Source organism: Sceloporus undulatus, chromosome 2 (genome assembly GCF_019175285.1).
Source record: "Sceloporus undulatus isolate JIND9_A2432 ecotype Alabama chromosome 2, SceUnd_v1.1, whole genome shotgun sequence".
Classification (NCBI taxonomy): domain Eukaryota; kingdom Metazoa; phylum Chordata; class Lepidosauria; order Squamata; family Phrynosomatidae; genus Sceloporus; species Sceloporus undulatus.
In genome coordinates, this window is record NC_056523.1 from 214861644 (window position 1) to 214875020 (window position 13377).

At 39.5% G+C, this 13377-nt stretch overlaps 2 protein-coding genes across 4 annotated transcripts in view; one reads left to right on the plus strand and one right to left on the minus strand.

The window, feature by feature from the left end:
• The window catches only part of IDUA (alpha-L-iduronidase), a 68555-nt gene that overhangs the window by 22751 nt on the left and 32427 nt on the right, over positions 1 to 13377 (minus strand). For 2 of the 3 annotated variants that reach the window (XR_006102400.1, XM_042454118.1), the window contains exon 3: positions 1471 to 1553. Coding sequence is in view for 1 of the 3 variants with exons in the window: in XM_042454118.1 (XP_042310052.1) it covers positions 1471 to 1553 (83 nt within the window). In the remaining 2 variants the exon portion in view is untranslated. The other variant, XM_042454119.1, reaches the window with a different exon arrangement.
• Positions 3088 to 13377, plus strand: part of SLC26A1 (solute carrier family 26 member 1) — a 29361-nt gene continuing 19071 nt past the window's right edge. The window contains exon 1 of the mRNA XM_042454117.1: positions 3088 to 3206. The gene's annotated coding sequence lies outside the window, so the exon portion shown is untranslated. The remainder of the gene's footprint in view (positions 3207 to 13377) is intronic.

The following is a 13377-nucleotide window of genomic DNA, read 5'->3' on the forward strand; positions in this document are numbered from 1 at the left end:
GGGTGAAGAAAGTATCCAGTGAAAAATGATATTTATAACAATACTTATGGTTTTGTTTACAGACAGGTTTTAGATATAGTCTCAAAGTCATTACCCTACATTACAGATAGCACACTATGAGGTGCACTATGAAAGAGGCATTTATTGCTTGTAAATAGTAAAAAGAAATTAAGTGGGTACTTTCCGGCTCGTTCTTTTAATCAGCAAACAATTTTGTCTGTTTTTTTCTTTTTTTTTAATGTATATACTCATGTATACGTCTAGAAATATTAGTCAAAAAATTCACCCCAAAACCTTGGTTCAGCTTATCTATGAGTCAATGTAAGTGCTGTATTTTAACTCTTGCCAAAAAAGGAATCATCCCCTTCTTTGAGTAGAATGGCAAAAAGCAAGACTTTAGTCCATCTTGGGAGCACATAAAAGAAGCACTGAGCCCCTTTACTCTCTTTGCCGTGGTACCACTTCCAACATTTTGGAATGCCTGGGCAGGAAAATGACAGTGGTGGCAGCTCTTTGGTGCTTCCCCTAAAAGGAGCAACAAGAGAGTAGAGAGGATAAGTGCTTCTTTTAGGTTATCCTGGGACAGACTAAGCTTTCACCTTTCACCATTCTACTCAGAGACGGAGATGGTTCCTTTCTTTGGTGAGAGTTAATATTATATCTTAACTCTTGCCTTTACATCCTTTATGACATGTGCACATTTTCTTAGCCCCACTTGTGCCTGGTTGCCTCCCAAACACATCGCACAGTCACAATTGGCCATAGTTCCCTCCTTATTCATCCAGCCTTTAGTATGATCACAAAACAGTTATGCCTGCTGGTATTTTGTAAGTTCTTGGCATCGTTTTTCTTTGCTTCATCCTTTACATCCTTTGTTACATGCCCCTAAATTTTACCCTCAACTTATCCATGGGTCACATTAAAATGCATAATTTTGGTGCCAAAACCTACCCGCGACTTATACATGAGGTCAACTTATAGTCAAGTATATATGGTACTTGCTTAAAATGCTTGTACTTGAGAAAGAAAATAGTTTCAGTAATATTTTAATGTGCTAAGAGGCAAGCTCTTTTCCAAGCATCGGCTACTTCCACAAGTCCAGAGGCTACTTTCAGGCTGGCCAAGCACTTGAAGGCTGTACTTCCAAGTGTAAGGCCTATACACTTTTAAAAATGAAAACAACTGCAACATGAAATTGATGAAATAGACTTTTTACTTGTATTTTTCTTTTTCCTGTATATGTGAAGTTCATTACTAACATATAAAACTTCTCCTACTCATTACTGAATAAAATCTTTCCCTTCATACTTACTTGATTATTGTTAAATGTATAACACTGGTTTGCTGAATTTCCATAGCTCTCAGAGGAAACCAACCAATGTTTCCAAAAATTTCAAAAAACCACTTTGCCGAAAAACTGGAAACCAGAATCTAGAGCAGGCAGATTTTTACAAGAATGGCTAGATCTACCTGGATGTAGTTTTTCTCCCCACAAAAGATCCATGAATTTATCCAGGTTGGTGAAATTGTAGTGAAGTGTCCCATTTTCCATCCTAAAGAAGAAAAAAGGTTTAATGAAATCCATTGTAGGCAATTTCTCATCAAATACTAAGATTATGGGCTGTTACATACATGTTCACAATCCCTAGATGCCTGCAGCATGAAATACACATAGGATCTTATCACATTAACAAATAAAATAGTTTACCAATTCTGGCTTGAATTCAGGATTGAGGATGCCCCCAGATTTTATCATACCTAAATCACTGCCAATCTAGCTGAGATGCCGCCTGGATGCATCCCAGATCGAAGCCTCACTCAGCCAGCACTTTTTCAAAGTCAGGGAACTTCTGACTTCAGAAATTGGCTGGCTGAGTGAGGCTTCGACCTGGGATGCATTCAGGTGGCAGCATCTAGATCGGCGGCGATTTAGGTATCATAACATCCAGGGGCATCCTGGATCCTGAATTCAAGACGGAAGAGGTAAGCTGTCTTATTTGTTAATGCGATAAGCTCCATAGATTCATCTTAAATGCTATATTTTCCAGCTGAGATTCTTCAGACATCCATGCAATGAATAATCAAAAGATGTATATGTATGTGAAAATTGTCCCTAAGGAATGCAAAAGTGGTCATTTCAAATGCATCCACACATATTGTATCATACTGGCAGACCTTCCCATATACTAAATCAGTAATCTCACTTGCATCAACTAGCTGAACTGGAGAGAGAGAAAGAGAGAGAGAGAGAGAGAGAGGTAATTTTGTTTGCTCGCTCTCATTTTAAAGATAGACACTTCTTTCTACAAGCATCATACATCATACTTAAGAGAATAATCTTGGAGGTAAACAGCAATTATGGAATTTGTAGTTTTGTGAGCCATTTAGTCTTCTCTGTCAGATTAAATTTGTTGTGCCACAACAAATCACAAACCCCAAGATTCCACAGAATGGAACCATGACTATTAAAGTGCATCAGTTCTGCAGTATGGCAGCAGACTCAGTCACAAAAAGTAAGCTCACAATGAACACTTCCTTCATCTATTAACATTCAAGGACGGTTTTTAAAGGAAGACAGGCAGCAAATATGAAGGTACCTAGGAAAGGTCTCAAACATAGGTATAATCTCAAACTAAAAAGGGAAGATTCTGATATGCATCACATGTATTTCCTATCATGTCCCTTAAAAACAAGTACAGTCGGCCCTTCTTATACACGGATTTTTTATACACGGATTTAAGCATACACGGTTTGAAAAGGTTCCAAAAAAGTATAAATTTACCTTGATTTTCCATTTTTTATAAGGGACACCATTTTGCTATGTCATTATACTTAATGGGACTTGAGCATCCACGGATTTTGTTATACACGGGAGATCTTGGAACCAAACCCCAGCGTATAACAAGGGTCCACTGTATATACGATTCTCTCCACTAAAAGCAAATAGTATTATTCATCGCTGCTGCACTTATATGCCTAAGAATAAAAGGGGCACATGTAAGATGCACATTCATACACAAACAATGAGAGCCTTCAAGACGAGGATAACGCGGCCTGCAATTTCCCACTTCTCTGTCAGCCTCGCTCAGTTAGCTGATCCTCCGTGCCTCTCTAGCAATGCGTGTGCTGCAGGAATGAGGCTGAGCAAGAGGCGAGCAAAAGAAGAGAAGCAAACAAAGAATCATTAGCTTCCCTGCTCTATGGAGGTGAGTGTGTTTCTAAGCTAGCATTGCCTCTATTCATCGTGGCCTTTCGAGTCAACAAATCTAGTCGTTTTGAAGAGAAAAGCAGGCAAGTGAAATGAAACAAGTCTGCCTCATAGGCTTTTTTTTAAAAGAGGAAACCAGCCAAAAGCAGGTAACATCCATATTTGAAGGATGCATATCAGAACTGAGCTGCAGGGTATGTCATTTGAACGGTACCACAGCAGATGACGCAACTCCACAATGAGAGGTTTTGAAAGCAAGCTTAGAAAACAATTCCAATCCCAACTCGAATAGCACTGGTCTTTTTAAAATTGCATACTTGTACAGGATCAAGTAAAACTGATATGTCTTCCTCTAGCTCCCTACACTAACCCATTATTTGTCTAAGAATGTCTGGTGTTAGAGGTAGTATATATATATATATATGCGTAAACAAAGAAAACAAAAAAGATCTATAAATAAATATTGAATAGCAATCACAAATGATGTTTGCTGGAATGGGAACAAATGCTCTGAATGATCTCTAAACTGAATGTTATTATCATTTATCTAAGTGTAACAGGTGCTAGAAAGCATGCCCAACTTTCTTTAAGGGTTCTATCTTTGCAGTATATGCATGGACTGAAAAAAGAAAGTGATTGCCAAAAATGCTGAAATTAACCTTTAATGGAAGAGCTGGACAATTTAGTATTATGTGTATTTATTTATTTATTAAAAAAACTAACTGTCTCCCAAATGCTCAAACCAGCTGTTATATTTTTAAAAATCAACATGATAAAAATAATCCTCACACTACTAAAAGCAGTTTCAGGACTTGGGTTTCTATTAAGGAAATGGTTAAAATATTATCATCACCACCCACCACTCTCAGGAACAGGATGCAGTTGCATTAAAAGAAAAACTAATCAGACTTCATATTCGTATTTATATTGCGAACATTAAACATCCATGACACTTCTGTGCAGAGATCAGCAATACTGTATACAAAATAAAATTGGCCAGAATTAATAATCATGGTAACAGGTTAACATACAGTCTTCCTATTTATTTATAGACTTATACTGGGCGTTACAGTCTTTCTTTCCTAAGCCCCAAATGAGTACAATCATACCTGATGATAAAATTTTGTTCAGTAATTTAAAGCAAAAAGAAGAAAAAAGAACAATCATACCAAGAACATTAAGCAGGACTCAAGATAATGGATTTCCAAAAAACTAAAAACATATTGGATAATAATAATAATATTAATAATAATGTAACAAGGTCCTTTCCTTTAATGACACATGGACGCTGTTGCTTGGGATAGGCACAACATGTTACTGTATGGTGGACCCAACCTTGCAATATGTTGTTTGATAAATGATACCAACATATGCAGCTCCTGGGAGTGGGCAATTTTGGCAGGCTGCAATTCCATCACTTGGAGGTTGTTACTGTGTATCTAAACCTATTTTTAGTGTGTTTTACAGCAATACTGCATTTGCAGGAAGGCAAGTCTCTTTTAAAACAAGATGTTAACTCGCCTTGCACCTCATCTGAAGCCACACATGACATTTGAAATGCAATTTGAAATGGATAGAATAGCATGGAATAACAGATAATATGGAATAATGGATGGAACAGCCTGACAGCATGTGTTGACCACTTATATTCTATATGTGTGTGAAGTGTCCTTGAGTTGACCTTGACTCATGGAGACCCTGTGGATGAGACATCTCCAAGACCCCTGTCTTCCACTGCTCTCATGACCTCGCTGACTGAGTCTAGCCATCTGGCATGTGGAGGAGGAGTATGGAATTAATATTAATAATATGAAATATCAATTTAATTAATATTAAAACCTATCTGTGACCCGAAGAAGTTTAGCCTATTTTAATTTTGGCCGCTACCTATGGCCAAGTTGTGCAGGTCTGGTCCATTGAATTTATTCCTCATGGCCATTATTTTTGTTTTCTTTATGTTGAGCAGCAGGCCTGACTTTGCACTTTCTTCTTTGACCTTCCTTAATAATTGTTCAATGTCTGCAATGTTTTCTGCATTTAGAATGGTGCTGTGCACATACCCTAGAATTGTTGATGTTCCTTTCTCCTATCTTCACTCCTCCTTCTTCTATGTCTAAACCTGCTTATTTGAATGATATTTTCTGTGTACAGGTTGAACAAGTAGGGTGATAAAATGCAGCCTTGCCTGAGCCTTTGCCAACTAGCAACCATTCAGTTTCTCCATATTCTTCTAACGGTAGCCTCTTGTCCTAAGTACAGATTTCTCATCAGGGCTATCAATGCACTCCCATGTCTTTAAGACCATCCATAGCCTTTCGTGATCTATGCAGTGAAAGGCTTTGCTATAGCCAAAGGAGATTATCACACGAGGACTTACCTTGAATGAATCGCGGAGAAATCATTAAGGCAGCGCACATGTGTGTAACCCTTTAACGCTTCCCCAGCGTTATGTAATCGTGAGCTCCCTCTAGCATCCCTGAAATGTTCATGGAGAGTGACTTTTCTATTGACGCAAAATTTCCGTTTATAGAAAAGTCACTCTCCGTGAACGATTCAGAGATGTTAGAGGGATCTCATGATTGCATAACGCTGGGGAAGCGTTAAAGTGTCATACACACACACATGCGCTTGCCAAACCTTTCCCCGGCAATTCAACCACAGTGAGTCCTTGTGTGATAACCTTGATAAAAACACATGCTGATTTTCTTTTGGAATTCCTTAGTGCACTCCATTAACCATCATATGTTTGTTATGTGGCCCTTAGTGGCTCTCCTTTCCCTGAATCCTGCTTGGACCTCTGGAATTTCACTCTCCATGTATGGTTGGAGTCCATAAAGATTACCACACGAGGACTCACCGTGGTTGAATCACCGGGGAAAGGTTTGACAAGTAAGCCTGAATCATCCAGGGAGAGTGAATTTTCCATAAACAGAAATTTTGTATCAATAGAATAGAAATAGAAAACTCTCCCTGAACGATTCAGGTACGCTAGAGGTTGCTCACAATTGCATAATTGTGGGGAAGCGTTAAAAGGTTACACACATGTGCACTGCCTTAATGATTCCCCCGCAATTCAGTCACAGTAAATCCTCATGTGATAATCTTCCATGTTGCAGGATTTTGAACATAATTTTTCTTGTGTGGAAAATTAATACTATGGTCCTATAGTCGCTGCCATCTTTTCTGTCTGTGTCTGTCTCACTCTGCATTGAGCATCATTTTAGTCCCATCAGTTTAGCAGATGGGTGCCAGCGCCACTTTGGATTTAGGCTTACAGCATATACATATATCTGTAATATTTACTTATTCCATCAATTATCTAGCCTGCTTTCCATTCAAAGTAAAATTCTCAAAGAGGTATTTAATGAATAACATGCATTAGTGGATACAGGATGATCCATTATGCATTTACCGGCTACTCAATAATCCTAGGTTTTGAAATACCTTTGTTTATGGCAGACCTGAGATGAACTTAGTCTAGTCCAGGGGTAGGCAACCCTTTTGAGCTGGGGGCCGGGTTGCTGTCCCTCAGACAACTGGGGGGCCGAAGCCAAAAAATAAATAATTAAATAATTTTTTAAAATTAAATAAATAAATAAACCGGGACAAATGTAGGACAAAATTTTCAAATGGAGGGCACTTTTAAATAAAAAATGGAGGACACGCAAAAAAATTTGCTGATTTTTAAAAAAATGTTAATATAAATGCATGTTTCTGAGGCTTCTATAGACAATTGCCCCACCATGCCCTTCGTGCGAGACGGCAAAGGCCCCGGCGGCAATCGGCGGCAGGACCGGGCTGGGGCTGGTCCCAAGGCCTCGCCGGGCCGCATCCGGCCCGCGGGCCGCAGGTTGCCTACCCCTGGTCTAGTCTGTATGACCCCATGTTCTATATATAATAGTGTACTGTACTGAACATACTGTATCTGATTGTCTGAGGATATTAATAAAATTGTACAGTAAATGTAAGACTCAGTGGTAGGTGGCACATTAAACAGTATTTTGGGGGAGGGGAGCAGGTTTACTAATTTTGTTTGGGCTCCTTCATTTTTGTTTGGGTTCCTTTGTTTCATTGAGCTTACCATGACACTGGGACTTTCTTTTGAAGAAATATGTATAACATTGCATTAATATTTATTTCTAAAATGTTTTTGCTGCCCCTCAGTGGTCATTCCCAGGGCAGGTTATGAAAGAGAAAAATATTACAAATATTACACAAGCAATAAACTGGTATAACACAGGATAAAACCTTGAATCAATAAAAGCCTCGCAGCAGCTTAAAAGAATTAAAACCTTTACGGAGGCATGATAGTCTGGCCTCTTTTCAGCTCCTATATGGAGAGGCGGCTGACCCAAACTGTGTCCTTTGCCACGCACTGAGGGCTGCTTGTGTTCTGGTTTCTATTTCAAGATTCTTGCAGTCACAGTAGGTGATAATTGGTGGAAGAAAATTTATAATGCTGCTAGATTTGCTCTTATTATTGTAGGGCTGGGAGGGGTGTCAAATGTTCACCATGGTACTACCTTTCCACGGTGGTGGGATATCATGCTCCTGTGGCTGGGTGACTAGGATGACAACAACAGTGCTGTCAGTAGGGTCTCTCATGTCAGACAGGCTTTTACTTAGGAACCAGACTAAATGTGCCAAACAATAGTAATCAACAACAGTAGTGAGGGGTAATACTGGTGGAGGATCTTTTAGAGACAATGGCAAGGCCACCATAGCTAATGTTGGTTAATACTATGCAGAAGGCAGCATGGTAAACCCCTTTTGGATGTCTTTTATAGAAAAACCCTATGGTGAGACAATCCAAAATGAAACAAGAGATATTGCTAGAAGATGAGATTGCCAGGTTGAACAGCATTCAGTGAGCTCCTGAGATAGAGCTGAGGACAACTACAAGCAGTGCAGTGTCTAATGATGCAACTAGATAGAAGCTGGAAGGACATTGAGCTGCTGATGTGCTCAGAGGTGAAAGGAGACTCTGAAGCTGCACAAACCATATTATAGGAAGATGGAATGTGACAAGCATGAATCAGGGGAAGATAGAAACAGTAAAACAAGAAATGGAACATATAAACATTGCAATACATGGGATGAGCAAGCTAAGGTGAACAAGAATGAGACATTTTGGGGCTGATACTTATACAGTATTCAGGAAATGGAGAAATGAAGTGGTATCTATAGTGAGGAAAAATACAGCAAAAGCAGTCAAAGGATATAACGAAAAGTCTGTCTGAATAATATCAATAAGAAATCCCATCAGTATAACCATAATCCAAGTTTATGTTTAAACTACAGAGGCAGACGAAATCAGAACAGAATAAAAGTTTATAGGAAAAATTGGCCTAAGATCAATTAATGAAACAGGAGACTGTGAATCATAGAATAATAGAGTTGGAAGAGACCACAAGGGTCATCCAGTCCAACCCCCTGCCATGCAGGAAATCCAAATCAAAGCATCCCCGACAGATGGCCATCCAGCCTCCGTTTGAAGACCTCCAAGGAGGGAGACTCCACTACACTCCGCGGAAGTGTGTTCCACTGTCGAACAGCCCTTACTGTCAGGAAGTTCCTCCTAATGTTGAGGTGGAATCTCTTTTCCTGGAGTTTGCATCCATTGTTCCGGGTCCTAGTCTCTGGAGCAGCAGAAAACAAGCTTGCTCCCTCCTCAATATGACATCCCTTCAAATCCAAAAACACATTTTCAAGCAACCAAAGAAGTGACTGCATAAATGGGCATCACCTGATGGCCAATAAGGAAATCAAATAGACTACATAATCAGAAGGAGAAGGTGGAAAAGCTCCATTCTGTCTGCAAAAACAAAACCAGGAGCAGATTGTCAAAGAAGCCATGAACTGCTAATATAAAAAAATCACAGCAAACATAAAGAAGAATGGTAAACCAACCATTGTGCTAAACTAAAACCTGAAGATTTGCAGTCATTGCAAGAAATGGCAGTCATTCAAGGAAGAACTATTTGAAGATGAACCTACCATTTTAGAAAGTGAAGGGCAGCACTCAGAACACTTTGTCTAGTTCTAACTAAATTCTGTCAACAAATATGGAAAACAAAAAAATGGCCCACAGATTGAAACACTCCATATATATACCAATTCCCCAAGAAAGGAGACACCAGGGATTTAAGTAACCACAAGTCCATTGTCATGCAAGCAAAGTGATGCTCAAAATTATACAACAAACACTCATACCATATATGGAGCATAAAATGCCAGATGTTCAAGCTAGGTTCAGGAAAGAAAGAAGTACAAGGGACCATACTGCAAACATATGTTGGATAAAGGAGCACACTAAAGAATTTCAGAAGATAATCAGCCTGTGATTTATCGATTATAGCAAAGCCATTGATTGTGTAGGATCATGAAAAACTATGAATTGCTCTTAAAGAAATGAGACTGCCACAACTTTTGAGTGTCCTGATGTGTACTGATCTGTACTCAGGACAAGAGGCTACCATCAGGACAGAGCATGGAACAACAGAATGGTTTCCAACTTGCAAGGGAGCCAGGCAAAGCTGCATTTTATCACCCTATCTGGTTAACATGGATGTTATATAAAAGTAGGATTAGACTTGGAGAAAGGAGGCATGAAAATTGGAGGAAGGAACATCAACAATTTACGATATGCAGATGACAACATACTACTAGCAGAAAATAGCAAAGACTTGGAATGATTACTGAAGCAAACCAAATGAATTATCATGGATGAGTTACATAACTTTAAAGTATATGATGAAGACACTGAAATAGTTCAAGACTGTCCAAAACTTGGCTCTGTCATTAATCAGAATGGAGACTACAGTGAAGAAATCAGAAAACTGGGACTTGGAAGGGCAGCTTTGAAAAACCAGACAAGCTCCTGATGTGTATAACTATATAACTGAATACTAAAATTAGGATTGTCATACTATCATATTTCCAATTTCTATGTATGGTTGTGAAAGCTAAGACAATGAATAAAACTGATAGGAAGAAAATCAACATATTTGAAATGTAGTGCTGGAGAAGAGTTCTATAGATACCATGGACTGCTAAAAAGACAAATAAATGGGTCTTAAAGCAAATCAAGCCTGAACTCTCCCTAGAAGCCAAGATTGATACTACAGTACTATAATTTGGACATATCATGAGAAGACATGCCTCGCTAGAAAAGGCAATAATGCCTGCTACAGCAGAAGGCAGTGAGAAAAGAGTAAGATCGCATTCCAGATGAATAGACTCAACCAAGGAATCCATGGCCCTGAGTCAAGAACTGAGCAGGTCTGTTGATTATACAAGTGACTTAGAGGTCTCTTAATCTTAGGGCTGCCATAAATTGAAGTCAACACAACGGAGAATGAACAGCAAGTACCCATACTAACACAAACAACAGCTGGCACTAATCTCATGCTGCTAAGAGGGGCGGCAAAGAGCACCCTCTCCTCAAAGTAATTTTACCTAGTACCTGTTGTTGGCATCTGAGGTAGAAAATCCCTTAAGAAAATTCACAGGTAAAAATGCAACAATAATAAATTAATAAGTAACAATTTGCTGCCTTTACAGAACAGCAAATATATGTCGCTGAGGCAGTTGTCTCATTCTGTCCAACAGCAGGGCCAGCCTTTCAAATAAAATTAAGCTGCATTCTTGGTTCCACTGAATAACTTGACAATATTTGGCTACTGTCAAATATAACAGGTGGCCAGCTGGCAATATTTGACCAGTTAGTTGGCAAGTATACCAATTCAATTCTTGGTTAAACCCAAAGGGAATTGTTATAAGAGAGTTTTGGAAGTTAAACACTAACTGTCATCAAGTGAAATGTTGTTTGGATGTAATGTTAAGAAAAACTGGGACTGGTACCAAGATTCTGAACTCAATTGACTAGAGGCTGCATGGAACAAAACAACACTTCTCTGAAGATGCCAGCCACAGATGCTGGCGAAAGGTCAGGAAGAAACTCTTCTAGAACATGGCCACATAGCCCGAAAAACCCACAAAAAACTATGGATGCCGGCCATTAAAGCCTCGACTTCACAAAACAACACTTCCTTTTTTTTTCTCAGCAGGATTTAAGGTGCAAAGTAATATATGTGTCATGAAGTAACAATATATGTGTCATGAAGTAAACATGAAGTAAACATCCAGAGGGAAATCTTGATTTTTCTGGAACAAAAGATTTCCATGAGGGCAAATGAAAGAGTTCCCATGAATGCTTCCCACTAGCTCCCTTCCCCAGTTGCCATTTACAACAGATTGTTGAAAGAAAGCAAGTTTCCATGATATATACAAAGGGCAGATTTTGTGTTTTATGGTAGTTGATTTTTTATTTATTTATTTTAAAAAGACTTCCTTGCAGCTGGACTTTGACATTGTTTATTGTGGTCATAGCCCAAGGGCTATACTTTGTTGTTTTGCTATTGGGTGCCTTTGAGTAATTTCTGACTTTTGGTGACCCTATCTTGGAGTTTTCTTGGCATGTTTCTTCAGAAGGGTCTTCTTCATGATTTTGTTATTTGCTTTTCTGTTAGCTGCTTTTGAGCCAGTCCTGACTCATGGTGACCCTGTGACTGAGACATCTCCAAGTCCCACTATCCTCTATCTCCCTACTCAGGTCCTGCAGGCTCAGACCCATGGTCTCCCTAATTGAGGCTATCCATCTGGCATGGGATCTTCTTCTCTTTCTACTTCCCTCCACCTTCCCCAGCATCATTGTCATTTCTCATAATGTGGCTGAAGTATGACAACATCAATTTAGTGCTTATAGCACACATCATTTTCCCCGTGTGGGGAATGGGAAGGGGACGCTCGGGGATGTGCGCAACCAAGAAAAAATAGATTTTATTGCACAGCAAATCATCCTCGTTCCATCCCCCAGCGCCAAGCTGTCCCCATTCACTGCTGAGGCGCGTCAAATTTTCGGGTTGGAAATGACATGCCTCAACACCGAATGGAGACGGCTTGGCACTGGGGGATGGAACGGGGCCATTTTGAGGATGATTTGCTGTGCGATAAAATCCATTTTTCTCAGTCGTGTGCAGCCCCAAATGGCCCCTTCCCGTTCCCATAACGGGGAAAATAATGTGTGCGATAAGCTTCTTAGTCATATTTGCTTCCAGGGAGAGTTCTGGCTTGATCTGTTCAAGGACTCATTTGTCTGCCTTTTTAGCTTTCCATGGTATCCTTAGCACTCTTCTCCAGCACCACATCTCAAATGAATTAATTTTAGCTCTCACAGCCTACATGGTAACAGGGGATACAATAGCTTGAATAATTTTAACTTTAGTGTTCAGCTGTTTATCTTTACACTTCAGGATTTTGTCTAATTCTTTCATGGCTGCCCTTCCCATTTCCAATCTTCTTCTGATTTCTTGATTGCAGTGTCTATGCTGATCATGCAGCCAGCCATGCATACACTATGACACTCATGGGCTTGATAGCAGAGCTTTAAGGAGCTCACCACCATCACCAATACAAACGGTGGAAATAATGATAGAGCTTAGCGTTACTGTAGATCAGACATGTCTGCTGAAAACATGTGAAAGTGCCTTCTTGGTAGTTGTCTCCAAGCTGTGGTAGTCTCTCCCATTTCTCCCTCTTTTCCCCATATTCCTACTGTGTGTCCACAACCGAGCTATGCTACTCTGGAAACCTTGTTTCCAGTCCCAAACACATTGCCATTTCACAATTGGGAGAGCAGCTCATAGTAAATATGTAAAATTGTAATATCTGCATTCCCAAAAGGAAGACAGGAGAAGTTGTTGTTGGTTCCTGGCGCATCTCCAGCATGTATCTGGAGGACATACATTTCCCATTCAGTTTTTAAGTGCTCATACACCCATTGGTGTTGATCAAGATAAGCTGAAGATCTCCTTTCAATTATCTAGTCTAGTAGGTTGTGCAGCTCTTAATAATTGTTTGACTAAGGCACTGCTTCCTAAAGATGCAACAATTTCCATGCAAGAGAGAACTTCTTCGCACTGTGCATGTAACTCTTTAAACAAATAGGGAGATAACCACATGCAAAGTACATGGCATTGTATAATGAAACCTTTCAGATAAGTACTTTATCAAAACTCATTTCCTCTATGTTTATAGTCTAACACACCTAGTCACATATGGCTTTCAGATGTCACCCATAACTGTGTATCTAATAGGAAGAATTCATG